The sequence below is a fragment of the Ziziphus jujuba genome, chromosome 6 (assembly GCF_031755915.1).
Source record: "Ziziphus jujuba cultivar Dongzao chromosome 6, ASM3175591v1".
NCBI classification, from domain to species: Eukaryota; Viridiplantae; Streptophyta; class Magnoliopsida; order Rosales; family Rhamnaceae; genus Ziziphus; species Ziziphus jujuba.
The window spans coordinates 27,417,200-27,438,881 of record NC_083384.1 but is presented as its reverse complement, the minus strand read 5'-3'; the positions used below and the strand labels follow the sequence as shown (position 1 = coordinate 27,438,881).

Below are 21,682 nucleotides of genomic sequence, written 5' to 3'. Positions count from 1 at the left end.
AATAAGAGTTTCAACATCCATCAAATGCATAAATAAACATTGGGCAGGCTATTTCTTTTTAAATTTTTGAACCCATGAAGATACTAGTGAAGTTCTGCACCAAATCTGTCTCTCTGTCTTACAGGCTACATTGGTGAGACTGAGCGAAGGGAAAGATAAACCGAGATTGTCTAGGCAGATTGTAGCCTAAACAGCTTGATACTCCTAGACTGCAAGAACGTCTGCTGATTTGGAGAGAAACAGAAGTGCCACTTATCGTTGTTCTAAAGCAAACCAACTCAAGAAATTTACTAAAATATCCTATAAATATATGTGTATATATATATATATATATATATATTTTCTTATTTTTTATAATAATAAATATGGTGCGATAGGCTTGATTGCTGACTGCCTATATGGCTCTTAGTGTGGATTTAATCAGATTTTGCATTATTCCTCTCAGTTGACAAACCAGATTGGTTCAAAAATGAGTCAATAGAGAACATTAAATCTGAACCACAAGGCCAATTTTAGTACATTGACATGACTTTATTTATTTATTTATTTTGTGTGGAAAGCATGGGTTTTATATAAACAAAAGAGAATTAGTACGTACAATGTGAAATGATATAATATAATATAATAATAAAACAAAAAGGATGTTGGTTTGCATTTTCAATCTTGATACGTAACACATCACACGATTATAATAGCATCTACCACAACAACCTGACCGAAACATCGGCTCACAAACACACAAAAAAAGCAAGCACAACTAGTTAAAAGCCTTCACACTTCATGAGATTCCCAAGAGCTTCTTTATGTCATGCTGCAGTAACAACATCACAAAACTGAGATTGATGCAACATATGATAATCACCAGCTATAACCAACATAGACTAGAAAGAATAAGACTTTGGGCTTTTTTTTTTTTTCTTTTTTTTTTTTTAAATACCTCGAGGCTAAGAGGAGAAGTTGTGGGATAATAACGGTCAACGACTTTCCCATCTTTGTCCACCAAAAACTTTGCAAAGTTCCATTGAATATCATCCCCAAAAATGCCCCATTTCCCAGACTTCAAGAACTTGTATATTGGAGCAGCACTTTCACCATTTACTTCAATCTAGTAGAACACGGGTAAGAATCATGCTTATTGGTTAAATCAAAATTTGGCTTGTAAAATAAATGTTCTTGACATGTCTAGATGGTTCTTTTAAGTCTATCTGCATGACTAAGAAAGTAAATTTAGATCCACATGTTAACAGATGAACTCAAACCTAACAAATCTTCTAGAAATATGATTATAATAGGGCAAGGCATGTCGCTGTTTGATAAAGCTTAGGTCATTTTGTCTTGTCAATGTTATGGCAAACACTATGTTGGTATTCGGAGTAGCCCAATAGTTATCTGTTAAACTAAAAAGAAAAATAGGAAAAAAATAAATAAATAAAATTCTCAGTATTATGAAACTACCTTGTCAAAGATGGGAAATTCTGATTTGAAACGAGTACAGACAAACTCTGTGATCTGTTCATTACTTCCTGGTTCCTCCTCACCAAACTGATTGCAAGGAAATGCCAGTATCTCCAACCCTGCATCCAGTAGATTATTCAAAAGGATAAACTAAGAACATGGTAAAAAATTGCATGTTTACTGAGTTCTAATTTAATCATATTCTAAAATTCAAACTAAATGCAAATGGTAAATAATCTACTGGAAAATTAAAAAAGACAAAAGGCCGCAGATGTGTATGCAAAATTTGCATAGAGAGTAAGCAAGAGAGAGAGAGAGAGAGATTCAAAGGAAGGCATGCAATGTACATGTATAAGTACAATATTTCTGCAAAACCTCAGATTAGATGAAGACCTAGCTACCATATTACAGAAAATCTTGAAATGGTTGCTGGAAATGATCAGCATTAGAAATAACATAGGTTAGAAATTCAAACCATGATCTTTATACTTCTCATATAACTGATTCAGCTCTGTGTAGTTAGAGTTGGTCATTCCACTGCCACAATCAACAAGACACAAACAGCAGTGAATAAAGAGATACAAATGATATATATGAATAAACAGGGAATATAAGGAAGAGATGAACCAAAAATTGCACAGCTGAGATAATAATAAACGGTATTTTGGGTAAAATTGAAAAAATAACCAAATATATTATGGTTGGAGTTAGGTCACAATAACAGGATCCAGTAAAAGAAGATAATATATATATATACACATATATAAAGAGAGAAACAATGATAGCAGGGAGGCAGAGAAGGACTACCATTTAGAGGCAACATTGACAATCAGTAGAACTTTTCCCTTATAAGTAGAAAGATCTATATCATCTCCCTTGGCATCCTGTACAGGCAATAAACCATCAATTTCTTTTTTTCTTTTTTCTTTTTTTTTTTTTTGTTCTGGGGGGGGGGGGGGGGGGGGGTGGTTAAATAACCATAAAAAAAAAAAAATATCATAGATAAGCAATACTAAATCTAAATTTGGGGGGGGGGGGGGGGGGGATGGGTGGGGATGTGGGGGGGTGGTTAAATAACCGTAAAAAAAAAAAAAAAAAAAATCATAGATAAGCAATACTAAATCTAAAATAGTATTAGCTTAACCTATGTAACATTCATTACCAAAGGAGGAAGGGAACAATGAGCACATCCACTTCAACCAGTATGGAATTTACTACAAGAAAAAACAATGCCTAAACCCTACAAATTCTAATACGAGTTGGAAGGATAAATAATTTAACCAAGAAAGAAAAAGAACATAAAGAAATGTAGAAGTAAAAACTACTATGCCTTCTTCGTCCTGTCCTTTCAAAAATCAATCATGGCACTTGATGTAAAAGAATCCATCAACATGAATTTTACCAAGATCTCCAATACATTTCCCAAATATATTTTTCCATTTATAACAAAATTTTGGAACAACAAACACTTTATCATATTTCTTCAGAAGGAGGATCTGTATATATCCCGAAAGATATTTCATTTAATTAACAATTCCAAGAAATGTCAGAGGATCATTGGGATTTACATGTAGGAAAAAGGTGAAAATTCTAAAATCTTCACCAAACCATAAAGTTAGTGGCAAAAATAATAATAATAATAAAAATAATAATAAAAAATTTCATCATCCCTCCAGATATAAGAGGTTCTCTAAAATCCCAACCACAGAACCAGTGGGACACGTGCCTACTACACACTACAATCAAAATGTTCCTTTGAACAGAAGAAACAAGAGCAACGTACTCAAAACACCCAAAAATCTATTGTACGAAGGGTTAGGATTACTGCTAAAAAAGCAACATGTTCCATCCAATTAATCCCATCTGCCAAACGACCCACTTAAATAAGCTCTACTTTATAACTATCAAATTAAGACCCACAAGTGAAAAAATTCAATACATGAATGGTTTGCATGATTTTGAGGCAAAGACAAACCTTGACAGTGAAGTCGTAAATTGTTTCCGGGAATCTGGGCTGGCTAGTCATCCTCTAGCCGGTGTTTTAACTATGAAGTTAAAAGGAGCTACTATAAAGAGAACAAACAAACCCAGAATTCGGTAAAATAAGAAAACTATATAATAGAGCAGAGTTTGTAGTCTTTCGACCATGAAGCATGCCTTTTTATTGTTTTGACTCGCCAAGTTTCAATCCACTCGCACTCCACCACGCCTTGTTTCTCTGACGCAATGATTATTCATTCAGAAAACGCTAGAAGAATCTAAGACTTAAGTTCAAGATAAAACGCTACTTGTAACGACGCTTTTCTATTACCCCTCCAATCCAATAAAGAATTTTACATGAATCAAATAAAATCTTCGAAATATTAAGATTTATTTCTTTTTAAAAAGTAATAAAACTAAGGTCCTTTGATTTTATATAATTTCCACTTCCGTAAAATTTTACAAATGATGCTATAGTATTTATTGATGTATTAAATCGTACTTATATTTTAATATTTTATTTCTTTAAGAATCAAAGCTTTTTCTTCATTAAATGTGCTTGCATTTTCCAATACTCTTTGGTGCTAAATATGTTTTTCTGTAACCCACCCAACACAACACTCTGAAGACACTTATAAGCTTTACAAAACTTGTTTCAACATTTACATTGCCAGCCATTTTTAGCAAGTAGTTAAAGAAACTCATACAACTGCTTACTGGGTTTGGATTACTATAGATGAAGAGCTCAAATTTTATAACAATTAAGCTTTCATTTGAACATAAAGTGCTGTTTCACTAAATACATAATTTGAGTATAAACCGTTGCATATGTCCTCCATCGGGGCAATACATTATGAGAGAGTGCTCATTACAATGCTTATTCATAGTAGAATCCTAATTTAGAGAGCTGATTTATGCAACCCCCAGAAGTTTCTTTATATCCTTCTGCAAAAGCAAGAAAAGAAGATAACTTTCTGTTAGTTTATCAGATAAGGAGAAAACAGAATTCTTGACGTGAATGAAATGAGCTTTTGAGTTTAAAGGCAATGACTGAGATTTTACTACCTCAATGCTAAGTGGAGAAGTTGTGGGTGCATAGCGGTCAACAACATTTCCATCTTTGTCAACAAGGAACTTGGAAAAGTTCCACTTGATGCTGTCCCCAAAGAGTCCACCTTTGCTTGATTTTAAGAACTTGTACACTGGAGCCGCATTGTCACCATTCACATCCACCTAGACTCAAAGCAGGTATTGAAATTTGAAAATTGCCCATTATTTTGATCCAGATAAAAGTGAGTTTTGCTATTAACCTTCGGCATCAGGAACTCAATTTTACAGGGAAAGGAAAAGAGAATCCCATGCTCCTACCTTATCAAAGATGGGATACTCGGCCTTAAAACGAGTGCATGCAAACTCTACAATCTCGTCATTGGTCCCTGGTTCCTGAGCTCCAAACTGATTACAAGGGAATGCCAGAATTTCCAATCCTACATAACCAGAACCAAAAGAGAAATTAGCCTTCTGTGTCCTAAAGAAAAGAAAAGAAAAAAAACCACAAAGAATTAGAATTGATTGGAGAAGTAGCCTCCAAATAACTGCATGACATCTGAAAAATTAAGTGATCTCTAGAAAGACAGCTTAAGAGAGAAAACAAAGAATAAGCAAAAGAGAGTTCCTCTGATGTGATATTCTTCCAAGCAAAGTCTATAACCATAAATAGCAATCATGCCCAAGAGAGAGCATCAGCTAATAACAAAGTAAAGAAGTAAAGTTAAACCTTGGTTTTTGTATTTCTCATACACCTGTGCAAGCTCAGTGTAGTTTGAATTGGTCAAGCCACTGTATCAAAAGCAAATCAAACAGTAAATATGAGATATGGTTCATGAACATAAGTTGCAAGAATAGATATCAGAAAAGGAAATCCAATGCCATACCATTGCGATGCGACATTAACAATCAAGAGGACCTTCCCCTTATAGATGCTGAGATCAACATCATTTCCCTTAGCATCCTGGAGATAAAAGGATATATTCATTTCCAGTCATTATATGAGATCGTTTATCAAAGAATTAGAACAAAAAGTTGGCTCCAAATGAGTCATGCAAAATTACTTAAACCTGAACGGCGTAAGCCTAACCTACACAGCGGAATACCAAATCAGACAGAAACTGACAACTCACTCTTGCAGAAACAGATGCAAAATTTTCTCAGTTTATTGATACCCAAACATAGGGAAAAACAATAATTACAGCAATCTCATAGGGAATAACATAACCCCTTAAATTAAAAGGCCAACTAGTAATATAAAGTCCATTCCAAGATGGGTATTTGATTTTAAGGTTCAGTCTGAAAATGGTTGCCGGCGCTTACTAGCTCGAACTATACTAACAGACATCTTCCTCATTATTTAAGTACAGATAAAATGAACTACAAAAGAATTAACAGTATCAAGTTCAATTTTTGAGTAAAACATCAAACTTATTAACTTTGTTTGTATCCAGAAAACAAAGGCAAACTACTAGCAATTGAAAAAGATCAACCAAAAAAAAAAAAAAAAAAAAAAAAAGAGAAATCTTCACACAAAAATCAACATGAAGTAAGCTTTTTCAATTCTCCAAAAACCCAAATAAAACAACGATTAAAAATTTAAAAATTAAAAATTAAAATAGTGGTTGTTCTCAATAGACCCACATGAAACAATCTAAACAACAACAACAACAAAAAAAAAATAAATAAATAAAAGGAATCCTTTTTGGACAAACCTTAACAGTGAAGTCATGGATGGATCCGGTCTTTGATTGGCTAGCCATTGTATGTTCGGATCTCAAAGAACTCCAAATGGGTCTCTGAAAATTTGCTCGGGTATCTATAAAACTGGAAGAAAAAGAAGGAATTTGAGAAGAAACGAAAAGGGTACGCTTAGAACCGCAAGAGAATCGATTAGACAGCAGAAAAGAAGACGAAATAGCAGAGATAGAAAGATTTCTACGGAAGAGGCGAGTCGACGAGCAAAGCATTGGGACCAAACACAAAGAAATCCACGAATATTTATATAGCGATAAGAAAATTTGGACCCCACCACCAATCTTCAAACCATTTTTTATTTTTGGCCTTTCTGAGCTAAGCCCTTGGAAAGTGTGACCATCTCTATCTATCTATCTATCTATCTATGTATCTGGTATATAGAATGCGAAAAATGCCTGAGCATACGTGGAAATTTCTCGGTCCTACACGTGGCTTTGGAATTGACCAAGTGTCGTGTGGAAGTGGTTTATGGACGAACATCGGAGATTCAATTTGCATCAGATAACACGTCATGGTGCATGGACTTTGAATAGAGATGGTGTGGACTGTGTGAATGGGGGTTCGGAGTAGGCTATGAAATTGGGCTGCCTCGTTTTTTTTTTGTCTTCATTGGGCTTTGTCTGTGTGAAAGTAGTAGTTTCTTTTATTTTTTTTTATTTATTATTTATTTTGTCATTAGAATTACTCGATTGATAGTGACACTAGGCTCCACAAACTCAAAATGGTAATATAAAAGTGTATCTATTATACCAACCTTAATTTGTCTTTGTTACACCTTTGGATTTCGGAACAAAATCAGAATTCCCTTCTTCTCCTTCATCTTCATCTTAGTACAAAATCAGAATTTCTTATATTTTTAATAAATTATCATAACAATGGTATATAGATTTTTATTTTTAATAAAAAAAAGTTATTACAAAATAATTTAATTTAAAAAAAGTATAATCTATTCAAAATAAAACAGTTTTTAACGTTGAATAATTTTTTATCCAATTGACTAAAGTAATTGATCAAAAATATTTGTTATATCCTTTTGTACTAAAAATGACCTCTAAATTTTAATACAAACTTGGTTGGAAAGTTAGGTCATATATAAATTACCAAATATTTTTAAGTAACAAAAGTATTGAGTAGTTTATGATGAAACATCTTTAAATTAAATTATTTAATAATATGATTTTACTAATTTAAAATTATTTTACGAAATATAATGAGATAAAAATTTGATTATATGGGAAAGGAACAAATCTTTGACAGCAAAATTGGGCTTCCATAGTCTTTAATTTTTTTTCTACTGTTCACATTGATAGAATAAGATTTTCTTATTTTGGGAAGAATATTGAGATATGACAAAGACTGGTCCTGGATGCGGACCGTTTTCATGGTAACATACAGAAATCAATTTATTGCTTATTTCATTTTCGTCATGGCTGATGTCATCAAATATTTTGAGAGTTTCTTCACTTGATAAAGAAATAAATCTAAAATCCACAAAAGAAAATGTAAAATGTTTTCATATTTATAAGATCCATAGGCCCTCCAAGAATACTCTAACGGTAATTTTCACTTTTTTAGATGTGAGGTTTTGAATTTAAAATTAAACTGTAACCATCATATTAAAATTTTAAATTTAAAGGATGATTGGGTTTTGCCCCATTAACCTATACCATTTACTTTTTGTATTTTGTCCTCTAGATTACAAAGTTTTTCACATTCTATTTAAAATATTATATTATATTTATTTATTTATTTAAACTCTAAGCATGCATTTAATTTTATAAAATTAATTTCATAAAACTCATATAATGTTGTTTAAAAACTGTTTTACTTTATTTCATTTCACTTTTCTATAATATGTATGCCTAATTTGGCAAAATGGTTAGGAAAATAATAGAAAACTCAATTCATAAATTGAGGTAAACGACAAAAATTAATATTGTTTAAAGTAATGTTTAAAATATTAATAATTTTTGTAATATTTTTCTGAAATTTTCATCATTTCAATAAGTGAATAGGATATTTATGCTGAAAAAAAAAATTATAATTCTTGTCAAAATTTTTGATATTTTCAAAAAAATTTCTATCCATATATTTTCATATCAACCCCCTTCAAAATTTTCATAATATCTATTAATATTTTTAAAATTTCCACTATAATTTTTAATCTATTAAATTTTAATTTTTATAAAATTTAAAAAATTCAAATTGAGTTCAACAAAAGCTATATCTACATATGAAAGGGAGTTTTATGATAATGTTATGTTAATATGCTTTATGTAAAAAAGTGTTATGTTAGTATTATCAAGAATTAATGCAAAAGCACAAATTTAATGTTGTGTAAATTACATTTAAACCTTCAATGGATGTAAGAATAATGACAAATCTATATACACGAAGGGCAGAAATCAAACAAATGTCACTTCAAATAATGCAATTTGTAATTCATTATTAGAATTTCAAATATTAAAAACACTTCAAATAATGCAATTTGTAATTCATTATTGGAATTTAAAATATTACAAATAATGATAGAAAGTAAAATAGAGAAGGTTTTTGAATTGCAAATATTGAAAAATATAAAACTTACTTTTTAAAAAGCTAATTTACATAATCTATTTCGCTAAAATTGGTAAGGATCATCAAGTACAAATCTAGCATGACTTCTTTAACACATATATTTAGGTGTATAATCAATTTTCTTTTTTTCATTCTACAATAACATTACATTATTATTATTATTTAATAATAACAAAATCTGAGTTTTTTAAACATACATCTAAATGTATAACCATTTTTCTTTGACCTTCCAATAGCATTACAGTATTATTGTTATTAAAATTTAAATGCCTAGAACCACATATCAAACATTTTGCTTTCTCATCTCGTCGTAATGTTGGGGTGACTTAAGATTGAAACATTGAAATTTAAAAAAAAAAACAAAAAATTGTGGCATCGAATTATTTATCAAACACGAATTTATTTATTTATTTATTTATTGAATAATTTCACCCACCATAGCCGTATTAAATTGAATTTTTCAACTTGGTTCGAGAATAAAGAATGAAAATATAAAGATTTGAAATCCTCACTACATATAAATGGCTTAGGAATAGAGAATGAAAATAGAACGTTTTGAAGTCCTCTCTCTCTATATATAGGATTAAGATTTATCCTTGAAAAAATCATATTTAATTATGTTCTAAAAAATTGTCAATTCAAAACAATGACAATATCATATGGAAAATTTTCAAGATATGTTTCCACCAATGTTTAAAATATCTATAATTTGTTGATATTTTAGAAATTTCCACAATGATTTTTATAAAACTTTTAAAATAATTTTAATTTTTATTAAATTTTAAAATATTATTGAACGTATATAAAAATCCAAATTAAATTTCAAAGAGGTTGGATCTTCATGTGAAAATGAATGTTATGATAATATTCGTTAAATTGACTTCTGGAGAGAGTGTTATGGTAATTTCCATTAATATTTTTCCAACTTTTACAATTAAATTGATAAAATTTTAAGGAAATAAGAATATGATGGAATTTCAATAACAATTAATTTTATTTTATTTTATTATAAATTTGAATCAAGATTTTATCAATATTCGATAATTTTCAAAAATTCTTTTTTTTGACATGATTTGAGCGCACATAAGAGCTGCAAGAATTAAAAAAGAGAAATGATGATGCTCACTGCAAGAAGTGTGACAATTGTAGGTTTCTCATGGAGAATGTTCAAATTCCTGCAAAAGATTAGAATGATAAAGACCTTAATGTTGCAGATCCAAGCCCACTCTTTTACTGACTCAGCATAATTGTGCAATAAGTGGTAACCCAATCTCTGGCAGCATCTAAAATTACACATAACAAGAAACTCAAATACCCAAGTAACCAATTAAAGCTTCATGAAGCATCAAATAGAGACATACCAGTTCTTGTTCAGCATCCAGATACGTAATAGTCCTGGCTTCTCCAGACAAGACCTACTCATTAAATAAACTTGTCAGACGCAATAAATTAAATCTTTCTAAAAGTTTCAGTAGGAAAAACATCTGTACCTTTTGACGCAGCTCCTCTAGCCGAATCCTTTCATCTGCAGCATGCTGTAAGAAAAAGCCACTTCGAAGTCATAACCTAGTGTAACTTGTGCATGTATGAGATTTAGATGAGAAATATGATCTAGAAGTATGAATGAACCTGATCAATAACAGCAAGCGTTTTGCCAGCCACAAATATTGGAATAAACTTCTTATCCACCTGTTGGAGAACTTTGGCATTCTCAAGGAAATGCTTGTTAATAGAATTAGGAACTAATGAGTCAGTAGCGAGGTGCAAGAACCGGGAAGAAATATCAAGCATATCACTCTGATTGCGGACATCGTGTAATTTATTATTACTCTGCATACCACATGATTAAATCTCCAATCACCAGTTGATTAGAATGGGCAGTATTTATTGCATTAAATTATTATGGAGCTGAATAACTCATTATTAATAGAAAAAAAGGTTAAAAAAAATGCAAGATCACTTAGGGAAGTCTGTGGATAGCGTTTCCCCCACTTAGTCCAGGAATCAAGGTAATCTTGAAATTCCGTAGAGACAATTTCTGAAAAATCAACATTGTACTTCTAGCATCAGGTTCACTATAAAGCTTATACTGCTGTGCAGATATCTAAGCAATCAACACAAGCTGCAACAGACTGAACTATTTTTCTTTGTCATTCAATGATTGCTCATTTAATGATTCATGAAAAACACTTGCTATTGCAAAAACTTTTGTTAGTCTCTTCAATCATTCCAGATCCCTCAATACCTGATTTCTCAGTATGAATTTATCTAATGGGCATAACTTCTGTATAAATAAACCAAAATACCTTTAACTGGATCAGTATTTGTAATTTTGACATGTAGAGATTGTTCAAGCTTTCCATCTTTGTGAACATTCTTGATGTCTTCTTCAAGGTCTGTCACATTATTCTCATCTGGCCTGGAAGCGAGTCTAGGGTGACTAACAAATTAAACTACTTTCAGCAACTTCCAAAGTAAAAAAGAAAAAAGAGAAGAGAAGAGAAAGAGAGTGAAGAAGAAGTACAAGTACAAGAGAGAAAGACGAAGAAGAGAGAGATACTAAGGTGCACCTGGTATCTAAGAATAAATCCTCCACAGCACTTTGCTTCAAATTTTGATGAAAAGTATCAGAAGAATGATGGGGATGCTTCATCTCGGCCGCTTCTGCACCATACAGGTTTATTAGCTAGTCTTGCTTCTCACCAACTCTTAAATAGAAATTCACATAAGAATACCAACGTAAGCAGGGACATTGACTTCACCTGTTTCCTTTGTCACAGGATGATTCAAGGCAATAAACCTTCTTTTACTTCTATAAAAGGGTGGAGCCGAGTGGCTTCTTGACCTTTCGTTGATAGAATGATACCTTTCACAGTGCTGGTAGTCTGCAAGCTGGCCTCTTTGGCTTTTGTAGATTCCAGTATCCGTGTGATCTCCATCATGTGAATCACAATTTGACCAGTGTGTCTCATCTGTCAATATATCTGTGCAAAGCGGGGAAATTTCAATATTCAAATTGTGTCTTTGAGGGAATCGGCATGGAGTGGTAAAATCTAATCCACTTTTTGTCCAACACGTGGTGTAGTTCTCTTGGCTGGAGCTGTTCAACTTCATGTCATAACTGAATCTGTGATCCTTTTCTTCACTATCCAAAAAATTCTTATTGCCAGCCCTTATAACAGATCTAGATCTCTCTTCAAGTGTGTCAATATCAGGGCAATCTTCTATATCCCAAGGTGTGGCTTGAGATGAGGAATCTGAGGTTACAAAGCACGATTTAGAGTTTATGGTCTGATGACCAGAGCCAATCCTTCCCGTATCTGTGCCTGAATAAGATGAGAAACCATTTTCTTCATCAAGATGCTCCTCATAAAATGGGGTCGACTTTACAGAATATTTCCAATTGATATTTACAAGTTTTACAATCATTAATATTATCATTGATAAAAATAGAAAGGGATAAAATATAGTTACTGCAAAATTTTAATTAGAGTGGTTATCATGATTGATTTGGAATATTTGATAGCCCAAATTAGAAATTTCTACATCTTTTGCTAGTTATTTGTGTCAATAGTGACTTAAAATGTGATACAAACAAATGATAATTTTTCTTAAAAATTTTGGCCAAATAAATATTAATAGTAGAGTTTTTTTTTTTTTTTTTTTGTAACAAAATATTAATAGTAGAGTTATATTTCCCTAATACCAAGTTTATGATCTACACTTCAAATAGATCGGTGAATATATATATATATATATATAATTAAAAAAAGAAAAAAAGAATAAAGAGTACAAATAATCAATCAAAGGGAGACCATGCTGACTAACATTAAACGAATACAACTTTACTCCAATCTATTCGCCCTTTCTAGGAGACTACTCATTGCAATAGAAAACGCATCATGAAACTTCTCAAGCTGGGAATTTGGATCCCCATACACCAAACCAGGCAATAACTCATAGACTATATACCTTCTCATTTCCTGCCTCTCCTTCAATGGAACTTTCATCAACTTCTCGACCAAATTGACCTTCATTTCTCTAACCTCATTTTTGTCCACGAACATAGAATATCTACCATGATCTTCTGGTAAATGCCATGGATACTGATAGTAAGCTGTAAAAGGATCAAACATTACAGGTATACAACCTGATATCAATGAATCAAATACAGATTTTCTTGTTGGACTATCTCCTGGAGGCTGCAAGCAGAATTCAGACTCCATGAAAAGCTGAATTACTGACTCGGGTTGATCACATCCCCTTGAACTACAATCAAGAAACTTGCATTTCTGGTTGTCTGATGAAGTACATTGTTTTATCAAAATCGATCTTATGGTCTCGGTTGAATCAGGCCTAGCTGCACCAGCAAAGCTGACCAAGGTTTTTCGATATGAGCTGATGATCTTCGATTGCCACGAGATTATATCATCGTCTGATTGTGGATGGAAGTAAGTTGGATGTGGAATTCCAACGTCATTTACATGCCAAGGTTGCCTTTCGATCAAAAGCTTTATTGGATTCTGCATTTGATCCAGCTCTAATAGTCTAGTACCCCATGAAGTGAAATTTCTTCTAAAATCCCATGAGATTTTCCCCAACACAAATACATGATCTTTGCCTGAATTCCTAGACCATGGTTTTTGTGCTTCAAGCCACTTTATCAGCTCCAAAGCTAGAATGTCTTTGACATCATTAGAGACATTTTTGAAATGCCATCTAAGAACATCTAAACCACCATAGAATGGTACATAGAAAAGTTTTGCTTCATTCTCATTGTAAACCCTGCAAGGATGTTTCAAAACTCTTGAATGGAATATTGGCTCCAATGAATACTGATGAGTCGTAAACCATCCTTTACCAAGGCTTTGAATTGGCTCCCCAAGTGCTTCATTTTTGAAATACTGGCAGAAATCCATCCATGGAACCATTTCGTGGCACTGTCCCACCAAGTCTTTGTTAAACTTTGATGGCAAATCATAGACAAATATCCCCTTTCCATCACACCCTGCAGCATGATTATGATCGGATTTCCATGACCGGTGCATTTGCATTTGCTCTTCGACCACCTTGACTGCATTTGCAACCTCATCTTCTCGATCTTCATCTGATGTATCTCTAACAATCTTATCAGATTCATCTAATTTTTTGACAACTTCAACAATCTCTTTCTTCGTTTCTATGCTGGTACTTGGACTAACAGAGGTAGTAGTACTACTGCTACTGAGATTAACGGAAGTGGTATCACTGAGAGTAATAGAAGTCGTATTACTGAAAAACTCAGGATGTGGGATGTCAAAATTGGGTTGAGAACCAGCAGAAAGGCAATAAAGATTGTTGAGCTTTCTTGAAGATACACAAACATGAACAATATTGCCAGAAATAATGGTGGTGGAAGAGGACCAAACGAAGACAAGAAACAGTATTAGAATTGCTGCAGGGATTCGAGATAGAAATCTGAATAGAAATGTATCACAGAAAGAGAAATTACAAGGTTTTTCCTCGACAATTTTCTTGGATTGTTTGGATTTCTTCTTAGACACAGAAATGGCCATTTTGGGAAGGAGTTTGCTATCTATGAATATACCTTTGATTCTGCGTTTTTCTAGTGGTATTTATGTCTAGCAAATGAGTTGGAACATGAAAGCACGTATTAGAATGAAGAACAACCTGTATGCACGTTGGAGTAGGATTCTATGTATTTTGAGTACTAAAATAACAGCATAATTATATGTGTCTGGACTATATACATTATGTTTCTGTGATTATACAGATTGGAAAATAAAATAAAATAAAATATTTTGGATTAGGGGTTGGTGTTTGTTAGTTGACATTGCTAAATATATATCTTTCGTTTACAAGAGAGGGGATGCTACATTAATTATTTAATAAGGTCTCAATTTAAAATTTGAATATATAGTTGAATCCTCAACATAAATAATAGCTTAAGACATCAATCATACAAGTCATCAACTATATATGTCAAAGGCAAAAAAAAAAAAAAAAAAAAAAAAAAAAAAAACAATGTCATTTTACTAAACCTTCCATGCATATATACGAACATAAACATGAGTATTGAGTAAATATGCTAATTTAGTGATGTATATTTTTTTAAAAATTGTTGGAAACAGAGGGATAAAAAACAGACTATTTTTTTTTTTTTTTGTTTAAAAATTGTCATGAAACAATGTTCTAGCCCAATTTTATAAATGAGTTGGGCTTTCTTTTATTTAGGTTTGTGCTTAAAAGAGCCAGTACTTAATGTTGAAATGTAGAGCAAAACGAACGCTTGCAGGACCTACTAATTTCCATAATGGCCATCTGGTTTATCAAACCTAAACGCATCTGAAGTCTCTCCTAAGTGGTGTGATTATTTGACTTGAAAAAACGTTTTCTCAAGTGGGATTGTTATTCTAATGTTTTTGACATGAAAATCCAAATACAAATCTAACCAAAAAGCTTTCAAGGAGACACTAAAATACAGAATGAAAGCAAGCTTTTTAAAATATAGTAAATGTTAATATTCTGCTGTGAAATGGAAACAAACTGACAATCACTTACTCTTCCACTTCCATGGGCATGGGGCTAAAACAGCCAGGTAGGAAATTATTTATGGTAGCTTGGCATCATGAACAATACAATCTTGTAGCCCAAGTTAGAAAGCAAGATACAAGAAGAGCAATGAAGCACTTACAAGGAGTAACAAAAACATGTCTTCTTCAATCTACAACATACTATCAGTCCTAGCAGGCAGTCGGCGAAAGAAGTTGATAGGCACCGATGGCAACCTATGGCGGAACCTAGGATGCCTCATCACATAAAACCCTGCCAAAGCTGCCACTATCTGGAATGGTGTCACGTACATTACTAATGCTGCTATGAGGCAGAATGTAACAAACATGGCCGTAGCACGTGGATCTCTCCAGCTTAGCAGTGCCTGAATCCGCTCTCCTTGCGTTGCTATATCACCCACCACAGTTTGAATCCTACCAGCCACACTCCTTAGCCTATCATATCTCATTCTCACCAGCTCTGGACTTCGTGTTGTTGGGAATGTGTCAAATTCCTCATCCAGCTCATCTGGATGAACTGCCTCCGCTTGTGAAATTTTCGTGTTCATATGAGGAGGATATCTAGGCCGGTAGCGGAAATTCCATATCCCTATTAGAAACATATAGAGGAAAACTGTTGGCAGAATTAGTTCGGGAAAGCAAACAAGCATGAGATAGAGAACATGGACAAGCACTGTTGTTATAGGATTTCTCCACATGCATATATCCCCAAACCATTTCCCAACAGCAAATAATCCAGAGAAAACTGTCATTAGACGAAAGAAATTTGCCTTGCTCCTTCGCATGCTCCAGAGGTGAGAGTCCACATCAGACATGTATTCCACCACTTCTTTCCGAAGTGGTGGCTCTGCTCTGCTTAACCTTGCTGCCACTATGTTGACAGCTTGGTGTCGTAGCATGTCAAGCTGCATAACACTAAAAGGCCTTACATAGTGCATTTTTGGCAGCAGTGGTTTTGAGTATATATAAAGCATGTTCACAAAGGAAGTGCACGAAAACCGTATTGCCAAATGCAGTTCTCCCATTTTCTTAACACCAGCAGGCTGGAGGACCAACAACGGGTAGGAGTGTGTATATATGCGGCCTGTTTCAAGAGTTGAGATTCTAATCCGTACCTTTCCAATCTTTATGTCCTTGTTACCATTTGGACCCTTTTCCCCCAATTGGCTGTTGTCAAACACACCAACAGTAAGAACCGTTGCTGGATCAAAAACCTCCCAAGTGTACTGCTCATTGTATTTTGGACTTAGGTTATCAACAAGTGTGCGTGTTCGAACCCACTTGTGACCATACTTTGCTACGCAGTATGTATCAGATGTTCCCCTTCCATCGCGTGTTTTCATTGGATGGAGACCTACAGCATTCAAGATTCCAAGTTCTAGAACTCCTATTGATGGCTTCCAGAGCTGTTTAGCTGTGGGACGAAGATCACTACTATAATGGGTTGACTCATCAAGAACATGGTATCCTCCATCTAGACAAACTCGGAGATGAATCCGGCTAGAGAATTTTTCCTTCTTCAATTGATCTACATCCACAGCAACTGGCTTTTCCAGGTTAAACCAACGGGAATGTATCATGCGATCATCAGCACGCCTGTCTACAGCATTTAATGGTATGATAACTCTACCAATGATTTCATCTTTGCCCGGAGCTACACGATCCTCAACTGAAAGGACCAGATGATCTTCAAAAGGTTCAGCAGCGACAAACAAAATATCTTCATTCCAAAGAGCATTCAGAGTCCGAGCCTGAACTGGTTTTGTTTTCATAATCTGGTGTCCTATCTGAACCTTAACATACACATCTGGGAAACGATTTTTCTCAGTTGGAACTAGATCTTGTGCCTCAATGACATTGACACGAACATACCACAACCTTGGTGCATGATAGACCTTTGAACGAATCACTGTGGAGGCAGCTGGTGAGCCATCAATAGGTGTGGCAGCATCAGAATGCCATGCATCAGAAAAAGCTTCATCTGCTTGGGTTCCAACCCAGACTGCAAGCATCAGCTCACCCTTAATCTTTTCTCCTTTTTTATCTTCAAGCCTGTACCACTCTGGAGCCAGAGGGCTATCTGGTGGGACTCGCAACGGAATCTCGTTGATGTCAAACCTTACAATCCCAACAAAATCATCTTTTACCAGATCTTTGTCCTTAATCACGACTTCTAGAACAGATGCTTGCATTCTATCCTTTGAAAAGGCAAACACCTGATTCCATTCTGGATTTTGCTTCTTCTCAAAATGCTTTGTAATTCCTTTGTAGTTTCCAATTTTCACCTCCACAAATGGATCAATACTCCCTGTAACATCCATAGCAGGAAGTTCACGAGCTTTGACAACCCTTACATAGAGAAAATACATCCTTTCAACAAGATCATAAGTGCTTGCCGTCTTGTCTCCATGAATGACACGACCACCAACAACTCTTCCACCTCCAAGGAAAGGGCTTGTCTCTTTAAGTGCATAGTCTATAGGTTGCGATGATGCTTCAGAGTACACACGGACCAGCTTTGGCGGCTGGGATTCAGCTTTCATCTGATTAACCTCATACTTTGTTTCAGGATGAGAAACTTCTAGAGGTGATGAATGATGCTTATGTTCATGGTGATGGGGATTAGGAAGATGATGAAATGTATGTCTTGTCTCAGCCTTATTAGTGTTTGTGACAGCGCTGGGAACTGCTGGACCTTGCATATGCAGTGTGTTTGGTTCCTTATTTTGGTGTGATTCAACAGCAGGGTTTGGAGTGGAGGACTTTATGGATGGGTCATCAGTAACATAAACCTTCAGGCCAAGCTCTCCTCTCACATGCGAAAAGATGCCACGCTTTTCTAATGGATAATGCAAGACAAGAGCATCAGAGTACGGAACAAATGAAGTCCCAGTGAGACTAATCTTGCCCAGAAATGACCTGGAGTTGGTAGCTCTGACATTATTGTAGATGTAGGCATCAAGAGTGAGAAAGTGAAGGTTGGAAGGATCAGAAATGTTGAAATAGAAGCTTTCATTCCAAACAGGATTAAGATCCTTTTCTTTAATGGTAGTTCGGAACCTTTGCCCATCAAAATAAAGCTCCACAAAGGCACTAGATGAACCCTGACCATCTTTAGGCAAAAGGTTGTGAGCACTTACAACATCTACCCCTAGTTTAAGGTTGCCCATGGTGATATAACTCTACAATGGAGAAGCCGGAAAAAACTATAGGGATCTGCAATGCAGGGAACAAGTATTAGCTTGTGAATTTTCTAGCAATGAAATGTAACAGAGAGAGAAATAATATACTTTGAAAAAGATTTTAGAAGCAAACTATCCAAATAATGAATGAAATAACTTTTTGATGAAACTTTGTAGGAAAATCAACAACAATGCACTTCTAAGAATGCATGCAGACACGCATGAACAAATATGCATCAACAGAGGAAACAGAAGACAACTTTAGACAATAATTAGAAAATGATAAAATTATGAGGCTCCATTTTTTCACAGAAACCATGCATTAATGGAAATTATTTTCTTAGAAAACAGATAGTTTTCTGTCGTTTGGATCTACCATAAAGTATTACATGAAAAACTGTTGGCTCGATCATAAGAAGTTAATCTCTAGGAAATTGAAATGGAATCGCATTTCACAACCACAAGGAAGAGGAATGACCACATCTTGAAAGAAGTAGAGGAATCATTAGCAATGTTGATTAGCAAATGATTTAGGACCATATATATCAGCATGAAAGTTAGAATTAGAAATTCATAGTTTTTCTTAAAATTTTTGTATACAAATATTAATTGGGGCCCCAAAGAAGTATATTAGCATTTGTGCAAAACCAAATGCCATAAGAAGGGAAAGGCATGAAACAATCTATATGGATCATTGAGAAAGAAAATTCAATGAAAAAAACAACAAAAAAAATCATATTAATTGATTGATTCAGATTCCTTGCAAAGAAGAAAACAGCTATGTTTAGTGTTCACTATCTATTACAGAGAGCATTATTATCACAGAGAAATGAATCTCCACAGCATGGAAGACACTTATAGCAGAGTACCCATTAGGCCAAGCATGCATTGTTGGTGTCACATGTGGATTTTAGTAGTTCCACAACGAAAAAACTGAAGGGTCATTACTCTTCAGACCAGACATGCATTACCAGGGCCACATGTGACTTTTAATAGGCCCCATATTAAGAGGTCAAATAAAGATGCTGACTCTCTCTCTTTTTTTTTTTTCAATTTTTTAATGAAAATAAAGATGTTGACACATCTCTCTACTAATAAAAACACCAAAATATGTTTGGAAATAAAAAAAATCGTAACCATTAAATAAAACATAAAGCCTTGAAGAAGATTATTATTATTATTATTTTAATTAAAAAAGAAGATCAGCTTGTGACTTGTCTTCGAAATGGTTGTAAAATGAAACTAACAGCCAAGCAACAACAGGATACAAATTAATTAAAATAATATTACCAGCCTAATCTTTTCGGTAAATAAATACCAACCTAATCTAACGGAAATTGGTCAAAGAAAAAAATAAAAAAATATTGCTCACATTTTCAAAGAGCAGAATATGAGGCATAAAGTACAAATGGCCAACGGAGTTGAAACTATAGAAGATCTAATTTTAGCTCAAACTTAAGAATTACTAAAAGTATCACTTTTATATTAAAACAATTTTCATGAGTTGGATTAAGAAGAGGGAACAGATCAAGACTTTCTGTGCAGAAGCACGTGCAATACTCCCTCGTAAAAGGATCTAATACATATTATTTTTGATAAACATATTATAAAAATAATTTGAGTATATTAATATATAACACCCAATGCTTCAAGCAAGCAAAAGATCCTAAAAGCCCGCTTACACATGAGCCTTTCTAAATAGGCGATTTCACTAATATAAGTCACATAAAGACAAATTGGAAACATATAAAAAGAAAAAAGAACAGACAAATTAAAAAAAAAAAAGGAAAAAGCCCTTTGATCTTCATGACTTGTTTGGTTGTGGAGAAGATGTAACAAAATGGAACACACTAAAGGACGGATTTTGGAAAATACAAGAATTTTCAAACGTCTGGAAACACTGTAGACAGAGAACAGAAAGTGAAGGAAAACTTAAAAACTTCAATTTTCCTCTGTTTTCCCGAGAAAATTACCAATTAGAAGTTACACCAAAAATCGAACTCAAATATTCAGATTGTGCACCAACAAAAAAAAAAAAATGCAAATTAGAGTTTATAAAATGTTCTGAATCACCAAAGAAGAGACAAGAATGAGGAGCAAAAAACTTCACCAACCGCAGATCAGTAACGGGTTTGAAGATTTTCTCGGCTTGTTTTTTTGTTATATATATATATATATAGAAACGCTTAGAGTGTGACATTCAAACTGAAACAAACACATTGAATAAAAATAACGCCGTTTTCTCTTTGAATTGATCTCTTACTCGCATGCAAAAAATAAAAAATAAAAAATAAAAATCCAAAACCACAACAAGAACCGGAGTTGCAAATAGATTTCATAATAGTGCCAAAAAAAAAGATTACGGAAAAAGATAATGAACGATTTAGAAATTAAAAAAAAATTTAAACCAAAAGAATAATAATGTAGAGACGTAGGAAGAAGGAAAAAAAAAAAAAAAATTACGTAGGTGCTTTGTAGTTGGAAAATCCTACCTAATATCTTTCAAAGCCAAACGTTTTCGTTAGCCGCTTTTCGCCCTTTTCAACAGCCCTCAGAGTGCCTCCACCTCCACCTCCACCATTAAAGTAAAAGCATCGAATTCAGAGCAATATAAAAGAGAGAGAGAGGCGTCCGTGTTCACTTGGCGCAAAAAACGAGAAGGAAAATGGACAAAATGAAAGAGAGAGAGAGAGAGAGAGAGAGAGAGAGAGAGTGGTGGTGATGTATTTATAGCCACAATGCCATTACTGGTTTACTCTCTCTGTCTTCTGTGAAGTACTGAGCAAATCGAAAATGGTCCTCCGTTTATTTATTTAATTTTTTTCAGTTTCTTTCTCTCCTCTGCTCCTCCTGGGCTCTGACTCGTCCTTGCTGGCAATTTTTTTTTTTTGGTTTTTCCCGGTTTTTTCTCTCTTGAAGCAGAAATGATTCCCTGGGACCGGGTTTCATTTACTTACCAATGCGCTCTTGATCCTTATCCATTCGTTTTCAATCAGTGGGCGATGATCTCTCACTATCTGACTAGAATTTTGGTGAGCGAATTTTGGTGAGCGCGTAAGGTGGCCTTTACCTTTTGTCTGCGTGCATACGACAATCAGTACATTGTTTACC

General features: G+C 34.0%; 5 protein-coding genes across 11 annotated transcripts; all 5 read right to left on the bottom strand.

The window, feature by feature from the left end:
• Positions 1-595: 595 nt before the first annotated feature.
• LOC107429896 (probable glutathione peroxidase 8) lies at positions 596-4,029 on the bottom strand. 3 transcript variants are annotated; one of them, XM_048464613.2, is made up of 7 exons: positions 3,613-4,029; positions 3,431-3,521; positions 2,263-2,339; positions 1,931-1,992; positions 1,456-1,574; positions 938-1,105; positions 596-811 (listed from the first exon to the last, which is right to left on the bottom strand). In XM_048464613.2, exons 2-7 carry the CDS (start codon positions 3,479-3,481, stop codon positions 779-781), a joined length of 510 nt encoding a protein of 169 aa, XP_048320570.1. In that variant the 5' UTR covers positions 3,482-3,521; positions 3,613-4,029; the 3' UTR covers positions 596-778. The 3 variants fall into 3 exon arrangements, with proteins under 3 accessions (XP_048320570.1, XP_048320571.1, XP_048320569.1); XM_048464614.2 differs by having other exon boundaries at positions 3,431-3,500; XM_048464612.2 differs by having other exon boundaries at positions 3,431-4,029.
• Positions 4,030-4,168: 139 nt separating this feature from the next.
• On the bottom strand, positions 4,169-6,541 carry LOC107429895 (probable phospholipid hydroperoxide glutathione peroxidase). 2 transcript variants are annotated; one of them, XM_025079165.3, is made up of 7 exons: positions 6,425-6,540; positions 6,198-6,309; positions 5,370-5,446; positions 5,213-5,274; positions 4,804-4,922; positions 4,501-4,668; positions 4,169-4,380 (listed from the first exon to the last, which is right to left on the bottom strand). In XM_025079165.3, the coding sequence occupies exons 2-7, from the start codon at positions 6,243-6,245 to the stop codon at positions 4,348-4,350; spliced, it is 507 nt and encodes a 168-aa protein (XP_024934933.1). In that variant the 5' UTR covers positions 6,246-6,309; positions 6,425-6,540; the 3' UTR covers positions 4,169-4,347. The 2 variants fall into 2 exon arrangements, with proteins under 2 accessions (XP_024934933.1, XP_015896153.2); XM_016040667.4 differs by having other exon boundaries at positions 6,198-6,541.
• Positions 6,542-9,798: 3,257 nt separating this feature from the next.
• On the bottom strand, positions 9,799-12,213 carry LOC107429890 (DNA mismatch repair protein MLH3). 4 transcript variants are annotated; one of them, XM_060818443.1, is made up of 7 exons: positions 11,580-12,213; positions 11,388-11,481; positions 11,124-11,257; positions 10,447-10,647; positions 10,308-10,352; positions 10,179-10,232; positions 9,799-10,100 (listed from the first exon to the last, which is right to left on the bottom strand). In XM_060818443.1, exons 3-7 carry the CDS (start codon positions 11,190-11,192, stop codon positions 10,056-10,058), a joined length of 414 nt encoding a protein of 137 aa, XP_060674426.1. In that variant the 5' UTR covers positions 11,193-11,257; positions 11,388-11,481; positions 11,580-12,213; the 3' UTR covers positions 9,799-10,055. The 4 variants fall into 4 exon arrangements, with proteins under 4 accessions (XP_060674426.1, XP_060674427.1, XP_060674425.1 ...); XM_060818444.1 differs by having other exon boundaries at positions 9,799-9,992; XM_060818442.1 differs by having other exon boundaries at positions 9,799-10,232; positions 11,124-11,248.
• A 421-nt stretch (positions 12,214-12,634) lies between these two features.
• Positions 12,635-14,378, bottom strand: LOC107429888 (xyloglucan-specific galacturonosyltransferase 1). The gene has a single exon (XM_025078702.3). It carries the CDS (start codon positions 14,370-14,372, stop codon positions 12,663-12,665), a length of 1,710 nt encoding a protein of 569 aa, XP_024934470.3. The 5' UTR covers positions 14,373-14,378; the 3' UTR covers positions 12,635-12,662.
• Positions 14,379-15,237: 859 nt separating this feature from the next.
• Positions 15,238-21,435, bottom strand: LOC107429875 (multiple C2 domain and transmembrane region protein 7). Its single transcript, XM_016040632.4, has 2 exons — positions 21,064-21,435; positions 15,238-18,605 (listed from the first exon to the last, which is right to left on the bottom strand). The coding sequence occupies exon 2, from the start codon at positions 18,557-18,559 to the stop codon at positions 15,542-15,544; it is 3,018 nt and encodes a 1,005-aa protein (XP_015896118.3). The 5' UTR covers positions 18,560-18,605; positions 21,064-21,435; the 3' UTR covers positions 15,238-15,541.
• Between the last annotated feature and the right edge of the window lie 247 nt (positions 21,436-21,682).

Excerpts from the sequence above, each read along its gene's own strand:
- LOC107429890 (XM_060818442.1), bottom strand. The coding sequence starts at position 11,192 with ATGTTCACAAAGATGGAAAGCTTGAACAATCTCTACATGTCAAAATTA. Across the intron at positions 10,648-11,123 it reads AAATACTGATCCAGTTAAAG|AGTAATAATAAATTACACGA; the intron begins GTATTTTGGTTT and ends TGTGGTATGCAG. Across the intron at positions 10,233-10,307 it reads TAGAGGAGCTGCGTCAAAAG|GTCTTGTCTGGAGAAGCCAG; the intron begins GTACAGATGTTT and ends TTTAATGAGTAG.
- LOC107429888 (XM_025078702.3), bottom strand. The coding sequence starts at position 14,372 with ATGGCCATTTCTGTGTCTAAGAAGAAATCCAAACAATCCAAGAAAATT.
- LOC107429895 (XM_016040667.4), bottom strand. The coding sequence starts at position 6,452 with ATGCTTTGCTCGTCGACTCGCCTCTTCCGTAGAAATCTTTCTATCTCT. Across the intron at positions 5,447-6,197 it reads TCCATGACTTCACTGTTAAG|GATGCTAAGGGAAATGATGT; the intron begins GTTTGTCCAAAA and ends TTTTATCTCCAG. Across the intron at positions 4,381-4,500 it reads CTTCTCCACTTAGCATTGAG|AAGGATATAAAGAAACTTCT; the intron begins GTAGTAAAATCT and ends TTGCTTTTGCAG.
- LOC107429896 (XM_048464612.2), bottom strand. The coding sequence starts at position 3,481 with ATGACTAGCCAGCCCAGATTCCCGGAAACAATTTACGACTTCACTGTC. Across the intron at positions 1,993-2,262 it reads GTCAATGTTGCCTCTAAATG|TGGAATGACCAACTCTAACT; the intron begins GTAGTCCTTCTC and ends TGATTGTGGCAG. Across the intron at positions 812-937 it reads CTTCTCCTCTTAGCCTCGAG|CATGACATAAAGAAGCTCTT; the intron begins GTATTTAAAAAA and ends TTGTTACTGCAG.
- LOC107429875 (XM_016040632.4), bottom strand. The coding sequence starts at position 18,559 with ATGGGCAACCTTAAACTAGGGGTAGATGTTGTAAGTGCTCACAACCTT.